Raw genomic sequence first — 21,446 nt, 5'->3', positions numbered from 1 at the left:
TGGATTTAAAGCCCAGAAGATGAGTGTGATCTGGGTGGCCTTTTCTGTATGGCTTCTTTCACTTAGGATATCTTCAGTGTTCATTGTGTTGTAACACGTATCAGTCCTTGATTCATTGTTTCTGCTGTGCTTAAATATACATAACATTTACCATTCAAACCATTTGAACTATGCCGTTCTGGGGCCTTAAGCACATTCGAATGGTTGTACAAATATCCTCACCATGCATTTTCAGAACTTTTCAGGTTTCACTGGGGAAACCCTTCAGTGGTGAAGCACTCATTCCCCTTGGCCCCTTGCACCCGCATTTTACTTTCTATCTTTGAGTTTGACTTCTCTTGTTACTTTATGTAGATCAAATCAAACGGTTTTTGGCGTTTTGTGACAGGGTTCTTTCACTTACCATGATGACTTCAAAGTTCTTATATGTTGTAGCCTGTGTCTGTTTTTCGTTTTTTTTTTTTGTTTGTTTGTTTGTTTGTTTTTGTTGTTGTTGTTATATGAAGGAAAGGAACTGTTTTATTTCATTTTATTATATTTTATTATTTTTTCATTATTTTATTACTCAATGAATTTATTGCATTTCTAGTTGTACAATGATCATCACAATCCAGTTTTATAGGATTCCCATCCCACACCCCAGCACATTCTCCCAGCCCCCAACCTGGCTTCTTTGGAAACCATAAGTTTTTCAACGTCTGTGAGTCAGTATCTGTTCTGCAAAGAAGTTCATTGTGTCCTTTTTTCAGATTCCACATGTCAGTGAGAGCATTTGATGTTGGTGTCTCATTGTCTGACCGACTTCACTTAGCATGATAATATCGAGGTCCATCCATGTTGCTAAAAATGCTGGTATTTTGTTCCTTTTAATAGCCGAGTACTATTCTATTGTGCATATGTACCACATCTTCTTATCCACTCCTCTGTTGATGGACATTTAGATTGTTTCCATGTCTTGGCTATTGCAAATAGTGCTGCAATGAACATTGGAGTACATGTGTCTTTTTGATAGATGCCCAGCAGTGGGATTGCTGGATCAAATGGTAATTCTATTTTTAGTTTCCCGAGGCATCTCCATACTGCTTTCCACAGTGGTTGCACCAATATACAGTCCCACCAACAGTGTAAGAGGGTTCCTTTTTCTCCACACCCTCTCCAGCACTTATTGTTTGTAGACGTTTTGATGACGGCCATTCTGGCTGGTGTAAGGTGGTACCTCATAGTGGTTTTGATTTTCACTTCTCTAACAGTGAGTGATGTTGAACATCTTTTCATGTGTGTTTTGGCCATCTGTGTGTCTTTTTTGGAGAACTGTCTGTTTGGATCTTCTGCCCATTTTTTGGATGGGGTTGTTTGTTTTTTTGGTGTATTTCCTTGGTTTTTAAGACTGAATTTCATGTCTTTGTGTGTTTACCACAGTAGTTTATCCATTCATTCATTGGTTGATGGACACTTGGGTGGCTTCTAACTTTTCCTGTTGTGATTAACGGTGCTGTGAACAAGGGTGTATCCATTTCTGTTCCACCTCCTGGTTTCAGTCTTTTGGGTGTGGATTAGATACCTTAATTCTACGTTTAAGTTTTTGAGGAACTGCCATACTGTTTTCCACAGAGGCCGCACCATTTTACTTTATTCCTTTCATGGCAGAAGAACATGGTGGTTTATTGATCTCCCCGATTTTATTTTTAAGTTTACCCATTGATGGCCATAGGCAGTCGTTCTATTTTTTTTTGCTGTTTGGAACAGTGCTGCTGTCAATATCTGTGTAGACCTGTTTTCAGTTCTTTGGGGTATATTTCTAGGAGTGGAGTTGTTGAACCCTTGTTAATTGTATATTTGTGTTGTAAACACAGGTTGCCCCCTTTTCTGTTTCTACGACTAATGTTTAAAGCTTCCAATGTTTCTGCATTGTTGCCAATAGTTGTTGTTTTTCGTTTTCTTGATGATAAACCTTTGAGAACATGGGAAGGATTTGTTGCCTTGCAGTTTTAATTTGCACTTCCATCATGACTCATGGTATTTGACACATTCTTCTTGTTGAGCATTTGTATGTCTTAGGTGGAGAAGGGTCTATTGAAGTCACTTACCCATTTAAAAAGGTGGGTTGTTTGTCCTTCCGTTGATGAGGTTGTAGAAGTTCTTGAAATACACTGAATAACAATTCATCAGATATATACTGTGCAAGCATTTTCTTCCATTCTGTTGGCTATGTCTTCAGTTTCTGAATTGTGTCTTTTGATGCTTTTAATCTTGAAGAAATCCAATTTATCTATTCTTTTTTTGTTGTCGTTTGAGCTTTGCTGTCAGATCGAAGAAACCATGGCTACATTCAAGGGTGTGCAGATTTATCCTCATGTTTTATTGGACAGTTTATACAGTTGTCCCACAGTGTCTGTGGAGGATTGGTTCAGGGACGTGCCGGACATAGCAAAATCTGCCGATGCTCAAGCCTGTTACATAAAATGGCATTGTATTTGCATGTAACCTGGGTAGATTTTCTGTGTACTTTATTCTTTATCTATCTATCTATCTATCTATCTATCTATCTATCTATCTATCTATTTATTTATGTATGTTTTGGTCTTTTTTGGCATTTCTTGGGCCGCTCCTGCGGCATATGGAGGTTCCCAGGCTAGGGGTCCAGTCGGAGCTGTCGCCACCGGCCTACGCCAGAGCCACAGCAACGCGAGATCCGAGCCGCGTCTGTGACCTGATTTTCTGTGTACTTTAAATCATCTCTAGATTACTTATCGTAACTAATATAATATAAATGTTTGAAGTGCAATGTAAATACTATGTAAGTAGATTTGCTGGCACCTAGTAAATTCAACTTATTTCTTTTAAAACTTTTCATAATTTCTTTTTTTGTAATATTTTCAGTCTGGAATTGGTTGAGTCCACGGATGTGGAACTTGTGGATACAGGGTGTTGACTGTAATTTTACCTGTTACGTTTAAGCGTTTATTTATTTTGAGTTGCTTGTTGTAGGTACTATGAGGTAAGGGCCCAGTTTCATTCCCTTGCACGTGGATTGCCTAGGCACCGTTTGTTGAAAACTCCATTTCCATAGTTCCCTTTGTGGCTCAGCGGGAAGGAATCTGACTAGTATCCATGAGAATGCAGGTTCGATCCCTGGCCTCGCTCAGTGGGCTAAGGAGCTGGCATTGCTGTGAGCTGTGGTGTAGTGTGCAGACTCGGCTTGGATCCTGTATTGCTATGGCTGTGGTGTAGGCTGGTGGCTACAGGTCTGATTCAAACCCTAGCCTGGGAACCTCCATATGCTGCCCGTGTGGCCCTAAAAGGAAAAAAAAACACCCCTCCATTTCCTCCCAGATTAGTATTGTTGATTATTGTTGACTATTGTTTAAGATCACTTCATCCTAGATGGGTGGGTTTATTTGGGGGCTCTCCATTCAATTTCTTTTTATCTATGGGTATGTTTTTTAATGCCAGTATCATTGTGTTTTATTTGCTTTGTACTGTCATAGGAAAATGGGAAGTGTAAGCTTCCAAGTTTGATTTTCTTTTTTAAGTTTGTTTTGGCTTCTTAGGGGTCCCTTGAGATTCCATATGAATGTTGGGATCAGCTTGTGTATTTCTTCCCAATGGCCTTTCTGGGTTTCCAGAGGAATCCTATGGAGTGTGTAGATTGCCTTATGTACTATTGCTATCTTAACAGCACTCTTTCCATTACCATTAGATGTCTTCACATCGATTTAATTTTTCTTTTATTTTTTTATCCATGTTTTATAACTTTCAGCGTCTTAGTCTTATGTATTTACTTATTTATTTATTTATTGAATTTTTTTTTGGTCTTTTTGGTCTTTTTTTTAGGGCCGCCCCCATGGCATATGGAGTTTCCCCGGCTAGGGGTTGAATCGGAGCTGTGGCTGCCCGCTTACCCCACAGCCGCAGCAATGCATGTTCCGAGCCGCATCTGCAACCTATACCACAGCTCACGGCAATGCCAGATCCTTAACCCACTGAGCGAGGCTAGGGATTGGACCGGCCTTCTTAGGGACAGACACTATGTCAGGTTCTTAACCCACTGAGCCTTGACAGGAACTCACAGTACTAAGCGAGATACTCCCTTCTACTTCCAAGAGTCATGCAAGAAAAGGACTCTTCAGACAGACCCCTCATTCATTCCTTCATTCACTTCTTAATTGGTCAACAAATAGTTACTGAGGATTTACTGCTGCCCATGCTGTACTTTAGGTGTTGCTTGTTAAGAACAAAGACAGGAGGAGACACATTTTATGTCATTTCTTCCTAAGTTACTATGGAGCTGTAGATCTTGCCAGTGATTTTTTGAGAAGGGAGCAAAGTGGGCATTAGGTCTCAGATCTCAAATGGGACTTCCCGAGAATGAAGTGGGATGTTAGCTATTGGTCAGATAGGTTGATTTATAATTGATGCATAGACAAAAGTATGAGAGAGAGGGGGGAGCAGAAGTGAAGGGGTAGAAAGGGCAAAAATGAGAGAAGAAAGCAAGGCAAGAGCTGTAGAAATGGCTGGTGAGGCCATGAGGATTTTCTTTACTTTTCCCCTCCAGTTTTATGGAGAGATAATTGACATACATCACCATATAAGTTGAAAGCATATGGCATGATGGTTTGATTTATATATATTATGTATGTGTTATATGTATAATATATACACACACACACACAATGTAAATAACCAAATGAAGGAAAAGAAAAGGAAAAAATTCTCCTTGTGATGAGAACTCTCAGGACTTACTCTCTTAACAACATCCCTATGTTCACACAGCTTGTTACCTGTAGTCATCATGTTGGACATTACATCCCTAGCATTTATTTATCTTACATTGGAAATTTGTACCTTTTTAAAAAATGTGTTTGGCTGTACTCATGGCATGTGGCAGTTCCAGGGCCCGGGATCGAACCAGATCTGCGGCGAAAAATGCCATGTAGTTATGCTGTAGGCCACAAGAGAAGTCCAGAAATTTGTACCTCTTGATCACCTTCCTCCAATCCCCCCCCATCCCTCCCTCCATCTCTGGTAACCGCACATCTGCTCTCTTTTTCTACGAGTTTTCTTTGTCCTGATGATAGCTCTTTCTGTCTCCTCTTCTTTCCCACAACTTTCCCTCCTATTGTGAGGAGGCAGTGGAGCCTGGCTTAGGAGCTAAGCCTGGGCTTCTTGGTCAGCATCCTCCTCAGAGCTGCCTTCACCTCCTGGTTCTTCAGGCTGTAGATGAGGGGGTTAAGCAGTGGCGTCACCACACTGTACTGCACAGACAGCACTTGCTCCAAGACTGAGCCGGAAGCTGGAGTCATGTACCTTGAAGGGAATGGCACAAAGAGGTGAACTGAGCTCAGGGCAGTGGCGGGGGTGCTGTTGGTGGCCATGGCCCATCCCATTCTAGGGGCACTGCAAAGAGGGTCCTTAGTGCTGAGTCACTGTTGCTGATAGCAGCATCTAGAAATAACTCAATGGTCATTGAAAGTCAGTCATTTCTGCCTTCAAACACATCCGCATACGAGTGATGTTATACAGAATTGTATAGAAATTGCCCTGCAGAAAAAGGAAGTTCTGCCGCATATCAAGTGCTGCATGCTGGAATAGAGCTAAAAACAACATGATGCAGTTCTGTAGCACTTCATACTTTTCAAAGCATCTATCCTTAATAATTATGATGAGGAGGATTTTTTCTCTTCTTCTTTTTTTTTTTTTTTTTTTTACCATTATGCAGCTGTGTGTTTTCATTTTGTGATGACTGTTCCTCACAAAACTACATGCTAATCCATAATGCTGTCGTTGTTCCTAATGTTTATGGTTCTGGGATTTACCCCAGAATCACAGCACATTGGTTTTTATAATGCTTAGTGGAACAGACCTTTTTCCTTTTGGGTACATTTGTCTTTTCTTTTTTCTCTGTTTTTAGGTCTGTACCTGTGGTATATGGATGTTACCAGCTAGGGGTTGAATCACAGCCGGACTTGCTGGTGTTCGCCCCCGCCACAGCAAGGCAGGACTGAGCTGCATCTGTGACCTATGTCAAATCCTTAAGCCACTGAGCAAGGCCAGGCATCGAAGCTGCATCCTCCTGGGTACTAGTTGGGTTCTTAAGTCGCTGGGCCACCTTGGGAACTCCGAGGTACATTTTCCTTTAACTCAGAAAAGAAGCCTAGCTTGGTAAATAAAGTGAAAGATAAAAATCTGTATGTCTGAAGATTTAGCACAAATAGGAACTCAAGTTAATAAGATTCAATTTGTGGAAGCATCTTGTTAAGTGTCACTGGGAATATTTCTCAAAGAATCGTTTAAAACTTTTTTTAAACTTCAATGTTGCCCCTTCAAATTTTTTTGTTTTTTGAAATTGGAATGTTCTTTGTGGGTTCTGATGCACGTGGTTAAAAAAATTTCATTTACTCTCATTTTTTCCCTTGAATTTATTCCTCATAACATTGCTGTGAAGTATGTGGGAGAAATCTTCTACCCCCTTGTGGTAAATGAGGAAACTGAGAAGGTTGAAGAGATTTGTCCTCAGGCTCAGGTGAGCTCCCCTGGATCAGTCTTTATCCTTTCCTACCCCCGACCCCTTCCCAAGTAACAAGCAGGTGGGAAAACTATAGAGCAATCTATGCAAAGCCATCTCTAGTTCACTGGTAGAAATCGCAGGCCCTTCATTGTTCTTCCTCCTGGTAAGCAAGGACCCATCAACTAGAGCGTGTATGTTTGAGAGAAACTCGGTAGAAAAGAGCATGAGGTCTGAAGTCAGGCAGCCTAGGCATATGCTGTGGCTCCGTTACTAGCTTCTTCTGGGACCTTTGAAAAAGTCCCTGGCCACTCCTGAAACTCAGGTTTCTTACCTGAAAATGAGGTTAATATTTCTCTTGTCGTGTGCTACATACTAACATTGAGCTTGATTGTGTAAAGCAGCTATTGTGTGTAGAAGGTGCCTGATAAATCGTCGTAGGACAAATAAGCTCTGAGACCCATCTTCTAGACTTCCATTTCCAAGAGAAATGGCCTCTGTTTCAAGGATGATATGTTTATTTTAATTTTAATTTTTGCCTAGCACTGACAAAAGCGCTACCAAAAGCTCTCTGGTTTCCTTTTGAGAACTCTGAAATCATAGTTAATGAAAGGCGGGAAGTCTTTGGTGTTTATGTGAGCTTATTTTCAGCGTTTGAAAACTGGGCCTTGGAAAGAAAATAGATTGTTTTGTGATCCACACATCTAGTCAACAGCAGAGTCTAACTTCCAGTGCAGTTCTTTTCCTGCTCCTTTGCAATGACATGTGCAAAAGACTGAGGCTCCTCTCGAGTGAGAAAGAGCCTGCAGTTATACTCAGGTGATATAGTATGGCATACCTGGAAAGTCCTGAAGCATAGAAGATGGTGACCACAAGGAAATGAGATGAGCAGGTAGAGAAGATCTTGCTCCGACCTGTGGCAGAGTTGATCCTTAAGGCTGTCATGATGATACGGGTGTAGGAACCCAGCAGGAGAACAAGGGTGACAAGTCCCAGGATTACCATGGTCGTCAGGATGGAGGCAATGCTAACGGAGGGGTCAGAGCAGGCCAGCAGGAGCACTGGGGGAAGCTCACAGGCAAAGCTCCGGACAAGGTTGGGGCCACAGAAGTGATGCTGAGCCAGGAGGATGGTGTTAACTAAGCCCGTCCCCATTCCTATGGCCCAGGATGCTCCCACCAGGCCAGTGCACACCTTCCTGTTCATAGCCACCGCATACAACAGTGGGTGGCACACAGCCTGGAACCGGTCATAGGCCATGACTGAAAGGAGGCAAGTTTCAGTGGCTCCAGAAAATATGACCAAGGAGATCTGGGTGAAACACTCAAGGAGGGATACAGTCTTCCACTTGGAAAGAAGGTGCTCTAGCAGCTTAGGGACAATGATGGAGGAATAGAAGGCATCCAGGAAGGAGAGGTGGCTGAGGAAGAAGTACATGGGGCTGTGGAGGTGGGAATCAGTACTGATCACCAGCAGCATCAGCAGGTTCTCTGTGAGGATGAGGAGGTAAGCCACCAGGAATGTTACAAATAGTACTGCCTGGATGTGAGGGTTGTTAGATAGTCCTAGGAGAACAAATTCGGTGACCGTGGTTGTGTTGCCACCTTCCATGGAGCATTCAAGTTTCCTTTGCGAGGGACTAGAAGAGAAAAGAAGGCTCAAATGTGTTTCGAGTCTGAGTGTGGCTGGGCTGGGGCACTATGAATAAAGCTTCAGGAGTGACCCAGCACAGAACATGTCGTGGAAGCAAGCTTGCCATGCCAGACCTCATCAACCCTTCCCAGCTCAGGGCAATAAGCTAATCTCAGCTCAGGTAGAGATGGTTGGAAGGAGGAGTGTAGAGAATCAAACCTGGAAGGAAAGACGAGGAGAACAGAGATGATCCAGACTGGAGAAGGAAAGGGAGTTGTCAATAGACTCCAGGGCACTGGAGTGTGCTCTTCCGTACAGGAAGGCTCACTGGCGTAGTGAGTAAGCAATAAGCATTTTGGCCAACCATCTGGTTGACAGGCTGTGATGCAGGTTTGAATGACTGATAGAGGTATGGGGACACCTACTGATGGCACAAATCATTTCTCTGTCACTGTAGGTTCGTGAATAAGTCACTTGGGCTTCTCATTAAAGGGAATCGGGCAAAACTAGATGGTTTCTGTCATCCATTCCAGGTTAGACATTCTACAGCTTGGGGGACAGTCTTCCTTGGGTATATCTGGATAATAAATGGAAACGTTCTCCCCTCCTGTCTCCCTAAGCCTAGGTGGCCCATGAGTTGTCTGCTTTCTCGGAAGTTGGGCACAAGGAAGCCGTCAAATTGGAGGTGAGGGCTGTGCTCATCAGTTTCTCTAAGGGCTTCCCATTCCAGGATATATGTCCATTGTTTGCCCTGTAACCTTAGGGCTTAACATGAGAGTGCATGAAGTTTGTGATATTCTCTGAGTTGGTACTAGGGGATCTGGATAAAGCCCAGTCAAATTTGGACCACCTTCTATGCACCACAGGGAGGGAAAAAGGATAAAGAAAAAAAAAGAGGAGAAGTTAAAGAACACCAAGACTACTTAGGATAATGTGCAGTTAGAGGGTTTGGTCTAGACCGGAGGAAGGTGAAGTCACCCCTCCTCCTCGAAGGGAAACTCAGGATCATGAGCAATGAGGATCTGCTCTCTCCTCATGGCGTGTTCACTCACGAGTTCCCGCAGTGGATAGTTTTGGGAGAAGATGGAGTTGAATGAGAAGATCTGTCTTCGCCTGGGCTCCCTAGGCCAACCAGAGATGCTCTCAGCAGAGGATACCTGAATGGCATCTTTTCCAGCACTGGAGTAAAAGCCCCCGATATGGGTCGGTCTCTGTGGGTTTCCCTCAACTTTGTCCTTCCTTTAGAAGATGCAGGGGTGGTGGAGCTTCTAAGTAAGGAAACATCCCTGTAGTCTTTCTGTCCATGGGGAAGTTTTCCTGATTCTGCCTCCACAATGACAATGGCCAGAGGGACTTGATCTCAGCCCTAGACCTTGGAGAGTGTTGGAGGTCCCCGGAGAGACCGTTAAGCAGGAGGCCTGGTCTGATCTGAATGAGTTCTCCAGGGCCACTAGCCCTTCCCTGTATCACTCTTGTTTCAGTGAGTTGCATCATGCAAGAGGTGCCCAAGGGTGGCCCATAATTGCTAAAGGTAAAATTAGAGACTTCGAAGGTGTCTTGATTCTAAAGCTTTGAATCCCTTCCCGTCTTCTCTGGTCGTCCCTGTGTGGCCCTTGGGTCCCTGCCACTGCCGCTGCAGAGACACCTCTGGATCCTTAAGCTGCTACACCAAAAGAGATCTTCTTTAGTTTTAACTAGTTGTACATGTCAAAGTCATCTAGGAATAATTTGGAGTGAATTTGGTGTAAGTTGTGAAGTGGCATCTACCTCCATTTCATTCCACGAGGCGTGCAATTCTTGTTTCTTAACAATTTCTGGAGCAGTTATGGGCTATTTGGCTCCATCTCACTCTGGATGTCCAGTTTCCTGAGTTCAGCGGGTCAGCCAGCAGGGAGCAGGGTGTCCAGTGAACTGGGAGGCAGGCGTGGCCTGCATGTCCCACACTGACCACAAGGGAGCGCTGAGGGCGCTTTTCTAAACCCACAGCACCTGTGCCTTCCAGGTGGACTGGGCTCTGCCCAGCTGAGGGGAGTTCTATCTCCTTAGGCCGCTTCAGAGCTTTTGCTTTGAGACGTTGGGCGCCAGCGTCCCGGCAGAAGGAGTTCAGCCCCTTAGGACTCAAGGGGGTTTGGGCTTCAGGACAAGCTGGGGCTGCGTGCGTGCTGAGGGGACCTGAGGTTCCTGGAGATCCACCTGTGGAGGCACCGCCCTGAGGAAAGGGTGAGGAAAAAGTGAGGGGAAGCTTCCTGTGTATTGTCCTTCTCCCATGACCCAGGAAGGGCCTGATGTGGACAACTGGGTTCTCAGTTTTGTGTGCGGTGTAGACAGGTGTGAGGTGTCCTTCTTTGGGGTGTGGTGTCCAGTGTTCCCAGCACTGTGTGTTGTGGAGGATGTCCTTTCCCCTTGGTGTGTTCTTGGCCCCCTTTTCCTAAATTACCTGAGCGCATCCATGTGGCTTTAATTCTGGGTGCTCTGTTCTGTTCCTGTGGTCCTGTGCCTGTTTTTGTGATGAATCTACACCGTTTCGGTCACTGTCGCTTCGTAACGTAGTTTGAGGTCTGAGAGTGAAATGCTTCCAGGCTGTTCTCCTTTCTGAGGATGGCTTTGGCTATTTGGGGTCCTTTGTGGTCCGCCCAAAATGTTGGGATGATTTTCTCTATATCCGTGAAAAATACCGTTGGAATTTGGTAGGCATTGCATTCGCTGTGCACACTGCTTTTGGTAGAATGCACATTTTAACAATATCGGGTCTTCCATTTTGTGAGTGTGGGGTATTTTTCCATTTCTTTGTGTCTTCTTCAGTTTCTTCCTCAGTGTCTTAAAGTTTTCAGTGTGAGGGTCTTTCCAGGCTTTGGTGAGGAGTTCCTGTTGTGGCTCAGCAGGAACGAACCAGGCTAGTATCCATGAGGATATGGGTTTGATCCCTGGCCTTGCTCTGTGGGTTGGGATGCAGCGTTGTGAGCTCTGGTGTAGGTCACAGATGTTGTTTGGCTCTGGCATGGCTGTGGCTGGCAGCTGCAGCCCCGATTCGACCCCTAGCCTGGGACTTTCCATATGCCACATGTGTTGCCCTAAAAAGAAGAAGAAGAAGAAAAAAAAGACCTTGGTAAAATTTATTTCTAGGTATTTTGTTCTTTTTGAAGCAAGTGTAAAATGAATTGTTTTCTTTCTCTCTCTGATGGTTCATTACTGGTGTTAGAAATGCAATTGATTTTTGTGTATTGATTGTATAACTTTGTTGCTTTCGTTTACTGGTTCTAACAGTTCTCTGCATCAGAAAATTGGATGTACAAACATTGGCATTCAAAAATCCCAGTGTTTCCATCATATCCAGGTCATCCACAGCACTGAAGACATAGTGACTCCTAACATAAGCTTCCCACAGTGCCTGTAAGTTATAGGTGGGCTCCTGCAAGGGTGATGAGGTTCCTGACTTTGTGTGAATTGGATCGTTGTAAGGCTTGGCCTCTCTAAGGAAGTGTGGTGTTTTCTCTATTTTTTCTGGCACGGTATTGGCATGGTGCTTGGGAACGTAATTTTGAACATGCAGAAAACGTGCAGGACACTACAAGGTACCATTTGTCTCCACACTCAGATTCCCCAGCCATCATTCCTTTACCACATTTGCCACTTCACACAAACTACCCCAGTGTGTTTTACCCAAGAACATAACCTCCAAATGAGGAAATTATTATGGTTTACACATTCTGACTCAATCCTCAGGCCCACTTCGACTTTCACCGACTTTCACCATCTGCCGCAACTCTAGAGACATATCTTTTCCCACTCTGATCCAGTTTTCTTCCTTCTGGAACCATGACGATGCTTTCTCAGTGTCACACCCTTGATGGATTTAAAGCCCAGAAGATGAGTGTGATCTGGGTGGCCTTTTCTGTATGGCTTCTTTCACTTAGGATATCTTCAGTGTTCATTGTGTTGTAACACGTATCAGTCCTTGATTCATTGTTTCTGCTGTGCTTAAATATACATAACATTTACCATTCAAACCATTTGAACTATGCCGTTCTGGGGCCTTAAGCACATTCGAATGGTTGTACAAATATCCTCACCATGCATTTTCAGAACTTTTCAGATTTCACTGGGGAAACCCTTCAGTGGTGAAGCACTCATTCCCCTTGGCCCTTGCACCCGCATTTTACTTTCTATCTTTGAGTTTGACTTCTCTTGTTACTTTATGTAGATCAAATCAAACGGTTTTTGGCGTTTTGTGACAGGGTTCTTTCACTTACCATGATGACTTCAAAGTTCTTATATGTTGTAGCCTGTGTCTGTTTTTCGTTTTTTTTGTTGTTGTTGTTGTTATATGAAGGAAAGGAACTGTTTTATTTTATTTTATTATATTTTATTATTTTTTCATTATTTTATTACTCAATGAATTTATTGCATTTCTAGTTGTACAATGATCATCACAATCCAGTTTTATAGGATTCCCATCCCACACCCCCAGCACATTCTCCCAGCCCCCAACCTGGCTTCTTTGGAAACCATAAGTTTTTCAACGTCTGTGAGTCAGTATCTGTTCTGCAAAGAAGTTCATTGTGTCCTTTTTTCAGATTCCACATGTCAGTGAGAGCATTTGATGTTGGTGTCTCATTGTCTGACCGACTTCACTTAGCATGATAATATCGAGGTCCATCCATGTTGCTAAAAATGCTGGTATTTTGTTCCTTTTAATAGCCGAGTACTATTCTATTGTGCATATGTACCACATCTTCTTATCCACTCCTCTGTTGATGGACATTTAGATTGTTTCCATGTCTTGGCTATTGCAAATAGTGCTGCAATGAACATTGGAGTACATGTGTCTTTTTGATAGATGCCCAGCAGTGGGATTGCTGGATCAAATGGTAATTCTATTTTTAGTTTCCCGAGGCATCTCCATACTGCTTTCCACAGTGGTTGCACCAATATACAGCCCCACCAACAGTGTAAGAGGGTTCCTTTTTCTCCACACCCTCTCCAGCACTTATTGTTTGTAGACGTTTTGATGACGGCCATTCTGGCTGGTGTAAGGTGGTACCTCATAGTGGTTTTGATTTTCACTTCTCTAACAGTGAGTGATGTTGAACATCTTTTCATGTGTGTTTTGGCCATCTGTGTGTCTTTTTTGGAGAACTGTCTGTTTGGATCTTCTGCCCATTTTTTGGATGGGGTTGTTTGTTTTTTTGGTGTATTTCCTTGGTTTTTAAGACTGAATTTCATGTCTTTGTGTGTTTACCACAGTAGTTTATCCATTCATTCATTGGTTGATGGACACTTGGGTGGCTTCTAACTTTTCCTGTTGTGATTAACGGTGCTGTGAACAAGGGTGTATCCATTTCTGTTCCACCTCCTGGTTTCAGTCTTTTGGGTGTGGATTAGATACCTTAATTCTACGTTTAAGTTTTTGAGGAACTGCCATACTGTTTTCCACAGAGGCCGCACCATTTTACTTTATTCCTTTCATGGCAGAAGAACATGGTGGTTTATTGATCTCCCCGATTTTATTTTTAAGTTTACCCATTGATGGCCATAGGCAGTCGTTCTATTTTTTTTTGCTGTTTGGAACAGTGCTGCTGTCAATATCTGTGTAGACCTGTTTTCAGTTCTTTGGGGTATATTTCTAGGAGTGGAGTTGTTGAACCCTTGTTAATTGTATATTTGTGTTGTAAACACAGGTTGCCCCCTTTTCTGTTTCTACGACTAATGTTTAAAGCTTCCAATGTTTCTGCATTGTTGCCAATAGTTGTTGTTTTTCGTTTTCTTGATGATAAACCTTTGAGAACATGGGAAGGATTTGTTGCCTTGCAGTTTTAATTTGCACTTCCATCATGACTCATGGTATTTGACACATTCTTCTTGTTGAGCATTTGTATGTCTTAGGTGGAGAAGGGTCTATTGAAGTCACTTACCCATTTAAAAAGGTGGGTTGTTTGTCCTTCCGTTGATGAGGTTGTAGAAGTTCTTGAAATACACTGAATAACAATTCATCAGATATATACTGTGCAAGCATTTTCTTCCATTCTGTTGGCTATGTCTTCAGTTTCTGAATTGTGTCTTTTGATGCTTTTAATCTTGAAGAAATCCAATTTATCTATTCTTTTTTTGTTGTCGTTTGAGCTTTGCTGTCAGATCGAAGAAACCATGGCTACATTCAAGGGTGTGCAGATTTATCCTCATGTTTTATTGGACAGTTTATACAGTTGTCCCACAGTATCTGTGGAGGATTGGTTCAGGGACGTGCCGGACATAGCAAAATCTGCCGATGCTCAAGCCTGTTACATAAAATGGCATTGTATTTGCATGTAACCTGGGTAGATTTTCTGTGTACTTTATTCTTTATCTATCTATCTATCTATCTATCTATCTATCTATCTATCTATCTATCTATTTATTTATGTTTGTTTTGGTCTTTTTTGGCATTTCTTGGGCCGCTCCTGCGGCATATGGAGGTTCCCAGGCTAGGGGTCCAGTCGGAGCTGTCGCCACCGGCCTACGCCAGAGCCACAGCAACGCGAGATCCGAGCCGCGTCTGTGACCTGATTTTCTGTGTACTTTAAATCATCTCTAGGTTACTTATCGTAACTAATATAATATAAATGTTTGAAGTGCCGTGTAAATACTATGTAAGTAGATTTGCTGGCACCTAGTAAATTCAACTTATTTCTTTTGAAACTTTTCATAATTTCTTCTTTTGTAATATTTTCAGTCTGGAATTGGTTGAGTCCACGGATGTGGAACTTGTGGATACAGGGTGTTGACTGTAATTTTACCTGTTACGTTTAAGCGTTTATTTATTTTGAGTTGCTTGTTGTAGGTACTATGAGGTAAGGGCCCAGTTTCATTCCCTTGCACGTGGATTGCCTAGGCACTGTTTGTTGAAAACTCCATTTCCATAGTTCCCTTTGTGGCTCAGCGGGAAGGAATCTGACTGGTATCCATGAGAATGCAGGTTCGATCCCTGGCCTCGCTCAGTGGGCTAAGGAGCTGGCATTGCTGTGAGCTGTGGTGTAGTGTGCAGACTCGGCTTGGATCCTGTATTGCTATGGCTGTGGTGTAGGCTGGTGGCTACAGGTCTGATCAAACCCTAGCCTGGGAACCTCCATATGCTGCCCGTGTGGCCCTAAAAGGAAAAAAAAACACCCCTCCATTTCCTCCCAGATTAGTATTGTTGATTATTGTTGACTATTGTTTAAGATCACTTCATCCTAGATGGGTGGGTTTATTTGGGGGCTCTCCATTCAATTTCTTTTTATCTATGGGTATGTTTTTTAATGCCAGTATCATTGTGTTTTATTTGCTTTGTACTGTCATAGGAAAATGGGAAGTGTAAGCTTCCAAGTTTGATTTTCTTTTTTAAGTTTGTTTTGGCTTCTTAGGGGTCCCTTGAGATTCCATATGAATGTTGGGATCAGCTTGTGTATTTCTTCCCAATGGCCTTTCTGGGTTTCCAGAGGAATCCTATGGAGTGTGTAGATTGCCTTATGTACTATTGCTATCTTAACAGCACTCTTTCCATTACCATTAGATGTCTTCACATCGATTTAATTTTTCTTTTATTTTTTTATCCATGTTTTATAACTTTCAGCGTCTTAGTCTTATGTATTTACTTATTTATTTATTTATTGAATTTTTTTTGGTCTTTTTGGTCTTTTTTTTAGGGCCGCCCCCATGGCATATGGAGTTTCCCCGGCTAGGGGTTGAATCGGAGCTGTGGCTGCCCGCTTACCCCACAGCCGCAGCAATGCATGTTCCGAGCCGCATCTGCAACCTATACCACAGCTCACGGCAATGCCAGATCCTTAACCCACTGAGCGAGGCTAGGGATTGGACCGGCCTTCTTAGGGACAGACACTATGTCAGGTTCTTAACCCACTGAGCCTTGACAGGAACTCACAGTACTGAGCGAGATACTCCCTTCTACTTCCAAGAGTCATGCAAGAAAAGGACTCTTCAGACAGACCCCTCATTCATTCCTTCATTCACTTCTTAATTGGTCAACAAATAGTTACTGAGGATTTACTGCTGCCCATGCTGTACTTTAGGTGTTGCTTGTTAAGAACAAAGACAGGAGGAGACACATTTTATGTCATTTCTTCCTAAGTTACTATGGAGCTGTAGATCTTGCCAGTGATTTTTTGAGAAGGGAGCAAAGTGGGCATTAGGTCTCAGATCTCAAATGGGACTTCCCGAGAATGAAGTGGGATGTTAGCTATTGGTCAGATAGGTTGATTTATAATTGATGCATAGACAAAAGTATGAGAGAGAGGGGGGAGCAGAAGTGAAGGGGTAGAAAGGGCAAAAATGAGAGAAGAAAGCAAGGCAAGAGCTGTAGAAATGGCTGGTGAGGCCATGAGGATTTTCTTTACTTTTCCCCTCCAGTTTTATGGAGAGATAATTGACATACATCACCATATAAGTTGAAAGCATATGGCATGATGGTTTGATTTATATATATTATGTATGTGTTATATGTATAATATATACACACACACACACAATGTAAATAACCAAATGAAGGAAAAGAAAAGGAAAAAATTCTCCTTGTGATGAGAACTCTCAGGACTTACTCTCTTAACAACATCCCTATGTTCACACAGCTTGTTACCTGTAGTCATCATGTTGGACATTACATCCCTAGCATTTATTTATCTTACATTGGAAATTTGTACCTTTTTAAAAAATGTGTTTGGCTGTACTCATGGCATGTGGCAGTTCCAGGGCCCGGGATCGAACCAGATCTGCGGCGAAAAATGCCATGTAGTTATGCTGTAGGCCACAAGAGAAGTCCAGAAATTTGTACCTCTTGATCACCTTCCTCCAATCCCCCCCATCCCTCCCTCCATCTCTGGTAACCGCACATCTGCTCTCTTTTTCTATGAGTTTTCTTTGTCCTGATGATAGCTCTTTCTGTCTCCTCTTCTTTCCCACAACTTTCCCTCCTATTGTGAGGAGGCAGTGGAGCCTGGCTTAGGAGCTAAGCCTGGGCTTCTTGGTCAGCATCCTCCTCAGAGCTGCCTTCACCTCCTGGTTCTTCAGGCTGTAGATGAGGGGGTTAAGCAGTGGCGTCACCACACTGTACTGCACAGACAGCACTTGCTCCAAGACTGAGCCGGAAGCTGGAGTCATGTACCTTGAAGGGAATGGCACAAAGAGGTGAACTGAGCTCAGGGCAGTGGCGGGGGTGCTGTTGGTGGCCATGGCCCATCCCATTCTAGGGGCACTGCAAAGAGGGTCCTTAGTGCTGAGTCACTGTTGCTGATAGCAGCATCTAGAAATAACTCAATGGTCATTGAAAGTCAGTCATTTCTGCCTTCAAACACATCCGCATACGAGTGATGTTATACAGAATTGTATAGAAATTGCCCTGCAGAAAAAGGAAGTTCTGCCGCATATCAAGTGCTGCATGCTAGACTAGAGCTAAAAATAACTTGATGCAGTTCTGTAGCACTTCATACTTTTCAAAGCATCTATCCTTAATAATTATGATGAGGAGGATTTTTTCTCTTCTTTTTTTTTTTTTTTTTTACCATTATGCAGCTGTGTGTTTTCATTTTGTGATGACTGTTCCTCACAAAACTACATGCTAATCCATAATGCTGTCGTTGTTCCTAATGTTTATGGTTCTGGGATTTACCCCAGAATCACAGCACATTGGTTTTTATAATGCTTAGTGGAACAGACCTTTTTCCTTTTGGGTACATTTGTCTTTTCTTTTTTCTCTGTTTTTAGGTCTGTACCTGTGGTATAATGGATGTTACCAGCTAGGGGTTGAATCACAGCCGGACTTGCTGGTGTTCGCCCCCGCCACAGCAAGGCAGGACTGAGCTGCATCTGTGACCTATGTCAAATCCTTAAGCCACTGAGCAAGGCCAGGCATCGAAGCTGCATCCTCCTGGGTACTAGTTGGGTTCTTAACTCGCTTGGCCACATTGGGAACTCCGAGGTACATTTTCCTTTAACTCAGAAAAGAAGCCTAGCTTGGTAAATAAAGTGAAAGATAAAAATCTTTATGTCTGAAGATTTAGCACAAATAGGAACTCAAGTTAATAAGATTCAATTTGTGGAAGCATCTTGTTAAGTGTCACTGGGGAATATTTCTCAAAGAATCGTTTAAAACTTTTTTTTAAACTTCAATGTTGCCCCTTCAAATTTTTTTTTTTTTTGAAATTGGAATGTTCTTTGTGGGTTCTGATGCACGTGGTTAAAACAATTTCATTTACTCTCATTTCTTTCCTTGAATTTATTCCTTATAACATTGCTGTGAAGTATGTGGGAGAAATCTTCTACCCCCTTGTGGTAAATGAGGAAACTGAGAAGGTTGAAGAGATTTGTCCTCAGGCTCAGGTGAGCTCCCCTGGATCATTCTTTATCCTTTCCTGCCCCCGACCCTTCCCAAGTAACAAGCAGGTGGGAAAACTGTAGCGCAGTCTATGCAAAGCCCTCTCTAGCTCACTGGTAGAAATCACAGGCCCTTCGTTGTTCTTCCTCCTGGTAAGCAAGGACCCATCAACTAGAGCGTGTATGTTTGAGAGAAACACGGTAGAAAAGAGCATGAGGTCTGAAGTCAGGCAGCCTAGGCATATGCTGTGGCTCCGTTACTAGCTTCTTCTGGGACCTTTGAAAAAGTCCCTGGCCACTCCTGAAACTCAGGTTTCTTACCTGAAAATGAGGTTAATATTTCTCTTGTCGTGTGCTACATACTAACATTGAGCTTGATTGTGTAAAGCAGCTATTGTGTGTAGAAGGTGCCTGATAAATCGTCGTAGGACAAATAAGCTCTGAGACCCATCTTCTAGACTTCCATTTCCAAGAGAAATGGCCTCTGTTTCAAGGATGATATGTTTATTTTAATTTTAATTTTTGCCTAGCACTGACAAAAGCGCTACCAAAAGCTCTCTGGTTTCCTTTTGAGAACTCTGACATCATAGTTAATGAAAGGCGGGAAGTCTTTGGTGTTTATGTGAGCTTATTTTCAGCGTTTGAAAACTGGGCCTTGGAAAGAAAATAGATTGTTTTGTGATCCACACATCTAGTCAACAGCAGAGCTAGAACTCTAACTTCCAGTGCAGTTCTTTTCCTGCTCCTTTGCAATGACATGTGCAAAAGACTGAGGCTCCTCTCGAGTGAGAAAGAGCCTGCAGTTATACTCAGGTGATATAGTATGGCATACCTGGAAAGTCCTGAAGCATAGAAGATGGTGACCACAAGGAAATGAGATGAGCAGGTAGAGAAGATCTTGCTCCGACCTGTGGCAGAGTTGATCCTTAAGGCTGTCATGATGATACAGGTGTAGGAACCCAGCAGGAGAACAAGGGTGACAAAGCCGAGAATAGCTGTGCTTGTCAGGATGAAGGCAATGCTAACGGAGGGGTCAGAGCAGGCCAGCAGGAGCACTGGGGGAAGCTCACAGGCAAAGCTCCGGACAAGGTTGGGGCCACAGAAGTGATGCTGAGCCAGGAGGATGGTGTTAACTAAGCCCGTCCCCATTCCTATGGCCCAGGATGCTCCCACCAGGCCAGTGCACACCTTCCTGTTCATAGCCACCGCATACAACAGTGGGTGGCACACAGCCTGGAACCGGTCATAGGCCATGACTGAAAGGAGGCAAGCTTCAGTGGCTGCAGAAAATATGACCAAGGAGATCTGGGCGAAACACTCAAGGAGGGATACAGTCTTCCAGTTGGAAAGAAGGTGCTCTAGCAGCTTAGGGACAATGATGGAGGAATAGAAGGCATCCAGGAAGGAGAGGTGGCTGAGGAAGAAGTACATGGGGCTGTGGAGGTGGGAATCAGTACTGATCACCAGCAGCATCAGCAGGTTCCCTGTGAAGGTCAGGAGGTAAACCACCAGGAATGTTACAAATAGTACTGCCTGGATGTGAGGGTGTTAGATAGTCCTAGGAGAACAAATTCGGTGACCGTGGTTGTGTTGCCACCTTCCATGGAGCATTCAAGTTTCCTTTGCGAGGGACTAGAAGAGAAAAGAAGGCTCAAGTGTGTTTCGAGTCTCAGAGTGTGGCTGGGGATGGGGCAGTATGAATAAAGCTTCAGGAGTGACCCAGCACAGAACATGTCGTGGAAGCAAGCTTGCCATGCCAGACCTCATCAACCCTTCCCAGCTCAGGGCAATAAGCTAATCTCAGCTCAGGTAGAGATGGTTGGAAGGAGGAGTGTAGAGAATCAAACCTGGAAGGAAAGACGAGGAGAACAGAGATGATCCAGACTGGAGAAGGAAAGGGAGTTGTCAATAGACTCCAGGGCACTGGAGTGTGCTCTTCCGTACAGGAAGGCTCACTGGCGTAGTGAATAAGCAATAAGCATTTTGGCCAACCATCTGGTTGACAGGCTGTGATGCAGGTTTGAATGACTGATAGAGGTATGGGGACACCTACTGATGGCACAAATCATTTCTCTGTCACTGTAGGTTCGTGAATAAGTCACTTGGGCTTCTCATTAAAGGGAATCGGGCAAAACTAGATGGTTTCTGTCGTCCATTCCAGGTTAGACGTTCTACAGCTTGGGGGACAGTCTTCCTTGGGTATATCTGCTACTAAATGGAAATGCTCTCCCCTCCTGTGTCTCCCTAAGCCTAGGTGGCCCATGAGTTGTCTTCTTTCGCGGAAGTTGGGCACAAGGAAGCCGTCAAATTGGAGGTGAGGGCTGTGCTCATCAGTTTCTCTAAGGGCTTCCCATTCCAGGATGTATGTGAGCCTATAATGTCCATTGTTTGCCCTGTAACCTTAGGGCTTAACATGAGAGTGCATGAAGTTTGTGATATTCTCTGAGTTGGTACTAGGGGATCTGGATAAAGCCCAGTCAAATTTGGACCACTTCTATGCATCACAGGGAGGGAAAAGGATAAAGAAAAAAGAAGAGGAGAAGTTAAAGAACACAAGACTACTTAGGATAATGTGCAGTTAGAGGGTTTGGTCTAGACCGGAGGAAGGTGAAGTCACCCCTCCTCCTCGAAGGGAAACTCAGGATCATGAGCAATGAGGATCTGCTCTCTCTTCATGGCGTGTTCACTCACGAGTTCCCGCAGTGGATAGTTTTGGGAGAAGATGGAGTTGAATGAGAAGATCTGTCCTCGCCTGGGCTCCCTAGGCCAACCAGAGATGCTCTCAGCAGAGGATACCTGAATGGCATCTTTTCCAGCACTGGAGTAAAAGCCCCCGATATGGGTCGGTCTCTGTGGGTTTCCCTCAACTTTGTCCTTCCTTTAGAAGATGCAGGAGTGGTGGAGCTTCTAAGTAAGGAAACATCCCTGTAGTCTTTCTGTCCGTGGGGAAGTTTTCCTGATTCTGCCT

General features: G+C 43.6%; 2 protein-coding genes across 2 annotated transcripts; both read right to left on the bottom strand.

The window, feature by feature from the left end:
- LOC100622785 (olfactory receptor 8S1-like) lies at positions 5,135 to 16,758 on the bottom strand. Its single transcript, XM_021091256.1, has 5 exons — positions 16,708 to 16,758; positions 9,987 to 10,346; positions 9,295 to 9,434; positions 7,344 to 8,144; positions 5,135 to 5,307 (listed from the first exon to the last, which is right to left on the bottom strand). Exons 1-5 carry the CDS (start codon positions 16,756 to 16,758, stop codon positions 5,145 to 5,147), a joined length of 1,515 nt encoding a protein of 504 aa, XP_020946915.1. The 3' UTR covers positions 5,135 to 5,144.
- Positions 17,098 to 21,154, bottom strand: LOC100622682 (olfactory receptor 8S1-like). Its single transcript, XM_021091255.1, is given in 4 exon segments — positions 17,098 to 17,270; positions 19,311 to 20,025; positions 20,028 to 20,110; positions 21,096 to 21,154. Coding segments are annotated over 4 exon segments (1,020 nt in total). The 3' UTR covers positions 17,098 to 17,107.

The sequence above is a fragment of the Sus scrofa genome, chromosome 5 (assembly GCF_000003025.6).
Source record: "Sus scrofa isolate TJ Tabasco breed Duroc chromosome 5, Sscrofa11.1, whole genome shotgun sequence".
Lineage (NCBI taxonomy): Eukaryota > Metazoa > Chordata > Mammalia > Artiodactyla > Suidae > Sus > Sus scrofa.
The sequence above is the reverse complement of the archived record's forward strand: the minus strand, read 5'-3'. Positions and strand labels throughout refer to the sequence as shown.

Coding starts and splice junctions, on each gene's coding strand:
- LOC100622785 (XM_021091256.1), bottom strand. CDS start 16,758: ATGATGACTACAGGTAACAAGCTGTGTGAACATAGGGATGTTGTTAAG. Junction 9,435..9,986: donor CAGGAAACTGGACATCCAGA/GTGAGATGGAGC, acceptor CCCCATGGACAG/AAAGACTACAGGGATGTTTC. Junction 5,308..7,343: donor TATGCTTCAGGACTTTCCAG/GTATGCCATACT, acceptor ATTCCCTTCAAG/GTACATGACTCCAGCTTCCG.